General features: G+C 35.8%; 1 protein-coding gene across 1 annotated transcript; it reads left to right on the forward strand.

Annotated features, from left to right (window-relative positions):
• Positions 1-58: 58 nt before the first annotated feature.
• On the forward strand, positions 59-10,105 carry LOC109036959 (BTB/POZ domain-containing adapter for CUL3-mediated RhoA degradation protein 3). The gene is made up of 5 exons (XM_019051401.2): positions 59-355; positions 2,382-2,641; positions 4,372-4,424; positions 6,984-7,182; positions 7,877-10,105. The coding sequence occupies exons 1-5, from the start codon at positions 190-192 to the stop codon at positions 8,084-8,086; spliced, it is 888 nt and encodes a 295-aa protein (XP_018906946.1). The 5' UTR covers positions 59-189; the 3' UTR covers positions 8,087-10,105.
• The last annotated feature ends 294 nt before the right edge of the window (positions 10,106-10,399 follow it).

The following is a 10,399-nucleotide window of genomic DNA, read 5'->3' on the forward strand; positions in this document are numbered from 1 at the left end:
CTGGCTTGGATGGGTGGTGACCAACGTGGTGACAGGAAGGAGGGGAGAGGAGGCGCTTGTTGACAAAAAAGTTTGCTGACGGCAGCTGACGGTACAGTTAGTTACAGTATTCATCGCACTTGTCATGGCTGTTTTCACAAAGGTTTACTTTCATTAGTCTTTTCTCTCAGTTTTCCCAAAAATCTCAGTATGTCTGGTGATCATAAAAACTATATCAAAGGTAACCCATCTCAGTATGTAAAATTGAATGTTGGCGGATCCCTGCATTACACAACCATCGGAACCCTCACGAAACATGATACCATGCTCCGAGCCATGTTCAGCGGACGAATGGAAGTATTAACCGATTCAGAAGGTAAGATACTGTCTCTGCAGCCTCCTTATTTCCTGTCTGTCAGTCTGGCTTAATGAAAGACGCACAGTACTCGACATCAGTACAGCCAAGTTGAAGTTGACTTGGACCCTCGTTTACGGCCTAGGCACCTTGGTAATCCCCATATCATCCTTATAAGCTGATCAAAGACAATGAATCAAGTAGACCGTGTGTCTGGCTCTGTTTAGTACAGGCGGAGCGAGACAAATCTCTCGGAGCCCCATGATGGGCGGGTAGGGAAAGGGAGAGAGCGTGTGTCCCAAGCACTTGAAGAGATAGCAGAGAAGCAAAGGAGAATTCCTCGCGCACTCAGTTTTTCACTAATATCTTGTTTCAAGTTCATTTTCAGATGAAAATCCTAAGAAGGAAAGTTTTAAAACATATAATTTTACAATTGAATCGCAATGTTTCATTTTGCCGAACTAATTATTAATCAAGAAAAAAAGCCTCACAATTTGAAACAAATTCACTGAAGTCGCTACTGCGCTTGCGCCAATGTGCGCAATTGGGACATACTAACTCATCGATGCAGCTCAGTGCCAACACTCATCAGCATGCGAATTCTTAAAAGTTGTCTCGCTTTCTGTAACACAGGATGCGCGGTCTACATCATTCAATGTTTTTGAAGCTGGTAGTTCGCGTAAATTTTGGTCCGCACAAATTAATCAAGCAGTGACAGAAGGACCTTTTTATTGCGGAAGGAGACTTGCAACATCTGATTTCTGCGAGGAGCTGCTGCCCCTGCGTTTGGCTTACTGCTGTAGGCTGCTATTCCTTTGGTCCCTTGCTGGGTATTTATCTGCCCTGTTGCCCCTTTTCAATGTGGTTGTTAGTCCACTGGTAACCATAACTTTCCTGACTAACTTTTGCAACTCTCGGGTGTTTTCCCTTTAAGTATTTCAACAGATACGGATTCAGCTTGTGATCCTAATGAGTAGGTAATGTATATAATTTTAAGTTAGTAAGTATATGGGTAAGCTGGAAGGAAAAAATTTGATTTTTGTATCTTTGCTTCAGGTCTAGGCACCTAACGCAATGCAAATATACTTTATGTGGTAAGTAATATTATCTCAGGATTGAAAAGAAGGGCTTGGAGAACAAGGCACATAACTACAGGTTTTGCTGTTTCAAAAAACTTGTGTTAAGTTTCAATTTTCTTTGGAGCTTCAAGACAAAAAGAAAGTTCAAACTCATTATTTGATGCCTAATAATTAGATTTTAGCAGTAAATTCCTCACAGAACACATTTAAGACTAATTTTAGGTGAAAGTAGGTACTTATTAATTCATGAATTTTTTAAAAAACTGCACTAATAAGCCTTATTGTTTAAACCGATCAATTCAAGTTTATTAATAGCAGGGCAGATAATGCAGCTTCACCCCTTGAATTTTAGTCAAATTAGAATCCATCATTATTGTAACGGACTTTGTTACTGAATCTCAAAATAATTTTCTATCAAATCTACACCATGTTATTAACCATACATCACAGTTACCTTTGGGCTTTTTCAGGCTAAAAGAAACTATGTGCCATAAAATCAAAAGGAACTGAAGAGCATGGCAACCCTATGCACATAGTTCTTTTTGATTTGATTAATTTTCTCATCGTTCTTTCTGGCATGAATACATCCATTTATCCATGATACTAATCGAGAAAGGTGTCAACTTGAAATAGAGGAAGACAGAATGTTTGCTTGAATTAAAGGACAGTATGCACGCAGTTTACAATGCAGTATACATACGATGTGTAATGATCAGCAGGCCAATTGTTGAAATTTTGTGTCCGTTTACAAGCCGAGACAAGACACTCGGAAGCTTTTGCTTTTACCCATTAGAACTCCTTTGAAAATCCTCAATTTGAGAAAGTGTTTTGAACTTTGCCTTTGATCTAGAGTCACTTATTCATGCTTTTACTTTGACACTTTGTATAAAATTCAAAGCTGCTAAAAGTGAATCTAATTTAAAGATGGACTTATGTGGTGAATTACGTAATTCTATTTTGCTTCCCAGGTTGGATTTTGATTGATCGATGTGGCAAACATTTTGGTGCAATTCTGAACTTCTTACGTGATGGTGTAGTTCCTCTCCCTGATACTGCAAAGGAAATGGCCGAGCTGATGGCTGAAGCAAAGTATTACTGTATCTCTGAACTGTCAGAATCTTGTGACAGAGCTCTAAAAAAATTAGAAAGGGAAGCTGAGCCGATATGCCGTGTACCTCTAATTACGTCTCTTCGAGAAGAACAGATATTAATTAATTCCACTCTCAAAGTAAGAATTTTTACCCTTTTAAATTAGAGCAGACTAGATTTTCAACCTGTGCCAATCAGTTCCATCAATGGGTCTGTTACACACAAGGGAGACAGTCAACTTAGCACCTACATTCTTTATTGAAAAATTGAAAGAAAATCACACCGAGCACATAAAAAATTGAACCATGATTTCTACTCATTAATATTTTGAAATATGTAATTTGCACCAGCCTTTTTTAATTTTATTTGTCTGTAGGCAGTTTCCTCTATTGCAAGCACTAAGATGTGCCCAGAGAAAAAGATGTACACAAACCTATTCTAAATACAAGTAAAAGAACGATCTAGATATTTTTACACATATTTTTCATGTGTGATATAAATTGATTTTAAGCAGTTATTTTTACAAGGCAAAGAAGTGAGGAGGGTAAAAATGGTCGAGAATTATTTACAATCAAATGTGAGATTTTTTCGTCTATTCAGGTTTGGCTTTCCAAGATCCCTCTCCGGTTAAACCCAACTGTTGGAGCCGAAGAAATATTGCCCCCTGGATTTAGTAAATTTTTAAAAATACAATATGATTCAAGCACATTGCATTAGGGGATGGATTTCAAACATTATTGATGTGCTCGACATGATTTTTGTGCAATTTTTACCTGCAAAAAGTGTTTTCAGGTGGCTGTATCTCTTGTGTGTATTACATCCATTGCTGTAAGAAAATATAAAACCATAAAAATGAGATGAATTCGATTCATAGGTTAGGTTTTCCATGTAAATTTTCAGTTAAATTGGGAGTTAATGGGAATTTCTAGGAACCTAGCAGAGCCCTTCCACTGTAAACTCGAGGACTCCTTGAGAAGGATTCCTTGTTGTGCCCAAGAGTGTAATAGAGAGGCCATAACCAAACAGCTGATTTGTTACTGGTATGCTTACTGTATGGAGGAAGAGAGGCTATCAAAAGGGATGTTTACTCGGGTTTTTCCTGGTAGGAGACCAAGGGACATCCAATAAAAAGGCGGTAAAAGATGGTCTTGAGAAAAATGAGGGGAGTGCCAACTCCCTGGAGAGAAGATTGGAATGTGAGGAGACTGTGGCAGTCTATGCTAACCCTCTTAACATACGGTTTTAATATTGCTACTTGCTACACGCCGTTTTAAGAAACACAGGGCTGAAAAGTGAATTTTTCAACACTTCCATTTTCATTTGTCACTTAGCCTTTGATCGAAAATGTAGGACAGGCGTCTTTCTTGGTCAAGGAGACAAGATAAATTCTCCTTGCAGTTGGACGGCAGACACAGCAGTGATGCTGTACTACCGGAGGAAAACCCACAAATTGTCTCAGAATTCAAATATTGAGCTCTTCCTCTAAAGCTGATTGTGCTTAAAAATGAGGTCATAAAATAAAAGAGTTTAAACCACCTTCGAATTACTTCAGTTAGTGAATATTTGAGCACAATATCACTCCCTTGGTGAAAGTTTTTCTCCAACTGCACTGCCTTTATTTGTAGTATATGTAAATTATTTGCATGGGTTCTTTCTTTCACCAAAAAAGAGGAATTATTTCGTCTTGTCTGTGAGAAAAACACTTACTCAGTGTACAAAACTTGCTAAAATTTCTATGGACCTTACCAATCAATAAAGCTCAGTATTTTAAGTAGAATATTGTCTATTTATCTTTATGAAACAGTCAATATTATTAATCGGAGTACCTAATTTATTAATGTAAATTTTTTTCTAACTTGTTTGTTTCAGCCAGTTGTGAAACTACTCATTAATCGCCATAATAATAAGTATTCATACACAGTGTAAGTATTTTTTTACAAAAACGTTTTCTTGTTTTCTCTGGCTGGATCATTATTATATTTTGCTCCACTTGTTAACTTTTTATGAACTATTTTAAAGTAAAAATCTTGAAGTAGCCTTACCTAACGGTAATAAGTACAAAAAATGTTGACTCCCTGAAAAGTAATTCATTTGCGTATCTACAATGTCCATATCTTGCCTCTCTTGATCTCGGCACTTGTTAAATGATGCAACCAAAGCAAAAAGTTCTTGGTCTATTGCTTTGCTCCAGAAATCGAATTGCTAATTTTTTTTCTTCAGTTTTTTGTGATCTCAAAAAATGATTTGGCAATTGGCATTTTTATCTTATGCATTTGATAGAATAGGGCGTAGAATATAGAATTGATTCAGTGGTTCACATTAAAGTTAGGTAACAATTTTATAAGACTTGGTATCTCAAGTTTATTTCAGGCCTGAAACTTAAAAATGTAGCAATTCAAATAATTTGAAGCGGAGATATTTATCATTCATAAACACACGATATTTTTTGCTGATACAAGCTTAAAAAAATTCATTATTTTGCCACTGTGAATCTTTTCTCTTCCATATGTTTGATTATTCTTTATTTTCTCTCAAGTTACCAATAATATTGGTTGAGAAGAGGATAGAGCTGAAACAGGAAGAATAGTGTTGGAAGATTGACAAAACAAGCAGTAGGTAGTATTTCATTTAAAGACAAGGGGACAGCACCTAGGGCTGCACCAAACAAAACTAAAATTCAGCCAAAATAAGCAAAAGATGGACAGGAAGACAGAAAATTCTGCCACACAGTGGCACGAAGAAAATATTTTCACATGAATATGCTGTAAGCAATTATTCAAATCAGGCATTCTGTCAAGCGCCGAGGCAAATGGTTAACAACTCTCACTTTGATTAAAATTCCGATTTTTTGCCAATCTTATATGGACAATATAATTCTTTGCTCTTTGTAAGAGAGAATCCTTTGAAAAAATTTGCATCATACAATATTAAATCGATAATTTTTAGCTTAAAGGAGCATCTTTCTTAAAATTTGCAGCATGTCATTAAATACTGAATTTTTAAAATTTTGACAGTTGAAATATAAGCTAAGCATTTGTAGAGCAAACTCTCAGAAAATTTCGTAGACTTGATGAATATTTTCTTCCAAATCATTGAAAACTTGATAGGTGTTGTGTGACTGTTACCATAGAAATGCTGTTTTCAGCATCTCTGTATGTATAAGAGTGGAGGTTTAAGTGGTTTTGGGATTGTCCTTGTTTCGTACATTTTCTACCTTGTCATCCCTTTTGAGTCAAGATATCTTCAGTCTGTTGTGTTAGGTATTTGTCATTTCAGTTTCTGTCATTAAATTAGGTGTGTTTCTGTAAGTCAATTGCATTATTTCTTATGGTATTATTGCACTAAAGCTCATATTAGCATGAGATTAGAAGTTGAAGATAACCTCATCTTTTTGGAATAAATCATGGAGAAACATTTTGGTGCCGTGACCAAGATTATACACAACGCAGGGGTGTCTCAAATGTATTTCTGATGGAATGTTATCGAAATGATCCTAAAGAAAAGGTGGATTATTGAAATTAGCTGTTTAAAAGTAATATTAAATGATTTGCAAGGATTGTTTGACAATTTGGCAATATTGCAATGATTAATTTGTGGCCTATTTTCATTGAGATAGTAAGTCAGCTGTTTTAGATATTATGAGGTTATTCACTGATGGACTGCGTTCGTTTAAGCCTTTTAATCGGTGGAACTTGCTATTTATCAGCTGATAATGGAAGAAGAATAAATTGACAGTGTTTATGACGGCTGATGATGAGGTTATACCTTCTGCAGCTATGATTACGGTTCATAATGCGGAAACCGGCTACTGCCATTATTCGTATTTCTGTCTAGTTTTTGCTACATTAGATATGATTTTAAATTATAGAAAAATGGAATTATGGTTTTGATTAAGTTAATATTTGTGTGTAAGATAGACAGTTCAATTTTCTGTTTTTGTTATCTTGTCTCAGGCAAGCAAGGTTCAATTACCAACAGCCAAGAGCAAGAGAGTACGCAATAATAAGTTTTCATCACAAACGCAAAAAATCACGTAAAATATCAGAATTTGACTATATCTGCCTGTGCATTTGGACGGTGTTAAGCAAAAACCAAGCTACATCAGCTATTGCAAAATTGAATTGGGCGGTTTAATTTTTTACTTGTAAAAGGTCTTGCGGAATCTCGTCCAAATTTCAGTGAATTTTCTGCGTAATACGAAGCAAAGTCCTTGAAATTTTCATGGGAATCCGCACAAGCATTAAAAAAATGAAAAAATCAAATTGCCCAGTTAAATTTTACAGTAGCTGATGTGGCTTGTTTCCTCTCTGTTAAAAGCGGTCCCTTTGATAAAATGCCTGATTTTGCTATTTGCCTGCAACAAATGTATCCACTAAGGTGCTCAATTTTAATTTTTTTTTCCCCAGTATGCACTTATGCCAAAATCTACAATTAGATTGTTAAATTTCTAATTTTTATGTAATCTTTTCTGCCCATTTTAGAGCATCAGATGATAATTTACTGAAAAACATAGAGCTATTCGACAAATTATCTCTTAGATTCAGTGGTCGAGTTTTATTCATCAAAGATGTCATTGGTTCAAGTGAAATTTGTTGCTGGAGTTTCTACGGCCACTGTAAAAAAGTTTCCGAAGTCTGCTGTACATCAATTGTTTATGCCACAGACAAAAAACATACCAAAGTGAGAAAAATTCAATTTTATTATGAACTTGTTCTTTTTTCATTTAATTTTCATTTGTATTTTTCTGAATTTAAATTTTATCTTTTTTTCCACGACAGGAGTTCGTCAGAGTGTCTACTTGGTTGGAAAAGAAGTAGGAATGTTATTAAAAAACAAGAATATTGCTTAAAATTTCTTGTAGATTTTTATCAGTCTACTTAAGATACCATTAAGAAACGGTGTTTAGGACCCATCAAAACACCAGGATTCATCAGGGATTTTATCAGAGAATGGGTGTTAAAAACCAGGAACCAATTGTATCTCTTCTTTGAGATCATATTCAGTAATTTTCTGGCCCTAGTTGATACAGGCCCGATCAACTATTTTGAGAGAGATGAAAAAATTGATATCTTTTTCCTGAAATCCTGGGGAAAATCAAGAATTCCCCTATCAATTCTGATGGATAGTGAGAGGAATATCCGGACTTTCATCAGTGGAATTTTGTGCCAATTGTCAGAGAGAATGAAGAAAATAAGAAATTCTAGATACTATACTTTGAAACATTTAAAATATATAATTCATCAAAGTAGCTTTCTTCGGAAAAAATACAACAAGCAGGCGAATTTTAAGTTTAACGTCTTATGTCACAAATGCAGAGATGCATCTATAATCTTCTTAGTGGAAAACTCAAGTGAAATTTGGATGATTCCCACAGGTTGAGTTTCCAGAAGCAAGAATATACGAGGAAGCATTGAACATTCTGCTGTACGAGAATAGGAATGGACCTGATCAAGAACTGATGCAAGCAACATCATCGCGGGGTGCTGTTGCAGGGATGTCATCATATACAAGTGACGAGGAAGAAGAAAGATCTGGCCTTGCACGACTTCGCTCCAACAAGCAAAATAATCCGTCCTCAGTATAACAAATATCCAGGAACTGATTCACTCATTTATGCTCTTTCTTGACGAAAGAATACTATGACTGAGGCTTCGAGCTATCGAAGTAAAACTGGAGATAAGTGGGAATGTGTGCTTTGAGTTTTTTGGTTGTGCTGCTTCACTGCCTCAATCTCTGTTGAAACCTTATATTTCTTCAGACCACTCTGAGGAGCGGATGAAGTAAGGTAAGAGAGAAGATCTCGCATTACTAAGCGCTTCGAATAATTTCCATTGTTTGAGGTTATGAAAACCTCTGCATGACAGGAAACAATTTGTCTAGAGCCTATCTCTATCATTAGGCAATGAGTTTTTTTATTTACCTTAATTTTGGATATTGCAAGCAGGATGTTTTTTACAGATATCCTTATTTGTGTAATTTTTCCACCAAAGAAGACTGTGATCTGGATATTGTTCTGAGTTTCCCTTGTACTCGGCCAATCTTCGCAATGATCTTCAAGTAGCATTAAGGGTGAAAAATGAGAAATATTTAATCCAAAAATTCCAAAGAATTTCTTGTTGAAGAAAATATTTTTTCCCTATATCTCAATTTGTCTGTCTGTAACGAAGTCACATACATCAGCATTTTACTATCAATAGGAAGAAAATTTTGAAAAGCATTTTGACAGACATTTTTAAAAAAGCGATTTTGTATTAAAATTAGAATCTTCAAGTCTAATCCTTAAACATAAATAAGTAACTAAATAAAAAAGTATGTCAATGACACTGATACAATGAATAGACAAGAAATCATACTCATTCAGATGAGGCAAGAATTTTGTTTACAAGTAAAAGATGTGATGTTAAAATCTTGAGTTTTTCTCAATTAGTAATGAAGCCACATTCAATAAAATCCACAATTGGTCAGCAGAATCAGTAACCATTGCTGCCAATTGAAATTGTAATGTTTGTCTGTCATAAGAATGGCTGTTACAAGAAAGACATTTACAATGAATGTTTGAGATAATTTGGTAAATTTAATGTTATTTTCGTAAAGACACTTGGAAATTTTAAAATTAGTGTCTGCTATGAGGAGTTTTAGTAAAATTTTGTCTAATAATTTTGATGGTATCTGTTTCAAGGAATCTGATTTTAGCTCAGGATACAATAAAAGAATAATGAATGGCTTTTTGTTTCGAGGTCCCCAAGTGTAAAAAAAAAACTGGAATCGGTGATTCAAGTGATTCAAACCTGTTAATTTCCTAGAGAATTGCTGAAAAAATTATATTTTTGGGGGTCATACTTTTGACTATAAGCATCTCTGCCTGTGCTGTGAGAACAGAGATGTCCATTCTCAGTACCCTATGTAGACAAGGCGGTGGAACTCGCGTGTTGGTAAGAGGTCCAATTTAACTTGCAATTACCAATGAAATGTAGTAACACTTAATGCGCGTAAAATGAAGTGAGTTTTAAGCACTGGGGCTAAGTGTGTACCATGTTACACCATTGGAATTTGAGCTGTAATGAGACCTGATCAAAGTTACTAAAATGTAACCTAAGCCGCGACGAAACTCACTTGAAGTCACTAAATTGTGACGAATGCTTGAGGGCACAAACCTAAGCTCCAAAGGCAGAGAATTACTGTAAGTAAAAATGATAAGACAAAATTGAAATAGAACGCATTGGTGTCTTGTCAAGACATCTCGGAAGCTTGACCACCCACATCGGATTCGTCGTCCCATGGAGTTTTCTCCGCGCAAGAAAATTGATTTGCGGTGACTCATCGCGATAGAAAAAGCAAGAGGAGAACAGTTCTGTGAGGAACAGATTTCATACCTTCTTAGCCACACAAATTCTTCGAAAAATTCTTCAATCGTTGGACTTGAGGCCATATCTGTCTTCACAAACGTTTTGTTGAGCTACTCATCAACGAAACTGCGCGCGCAGGGCGGATTTAAAGCGAATATCAATAGGTTGAATTTGAATACTAGCAGGCTGCAACCTCAACATCTTCGGCAACTTCGACAGGGAACTGTAAAGCCAATAAATGCCATCTTTAAAATGAATGATTCCGTATTTAATGCTGATTAATTTGCATCCGTTAGAAATGATTTTGATGTTCCATTTTCTCTCTGAAATCATTTTCTTTAAAATGAAAACATTGTCATATCCCGACCCGTAATGGCTCAGGCAGACAATCTGCTTGATTCCTTTTCGCGGCCTCTGGAGAAAGGTTAAGAAGTCTGTGATATACGTGAAAACGAGTATTGCATCCCCTTGTTCAGTAAGCGAATCAGCAGCCCCAAGGTTTTTAAAGGATGCTCTCCAGGAGATTTTAAAAATCCTCTGCACATGCAGGA

This window comes from Bemisia tabaci, chromosome 6 (genome assembly GCF_918797505.1).
Source record: "Bemisia tabaci chromosome 6, PGI_BMITA_v3".
Classification (NCBI taxonomy): domain Eukaryota; kingdom Metazoa; phylum Arthropoda; class Insecta; order Hemiptera; family Aleyrodidae; genus Bemisia; species Bemisia tabaci.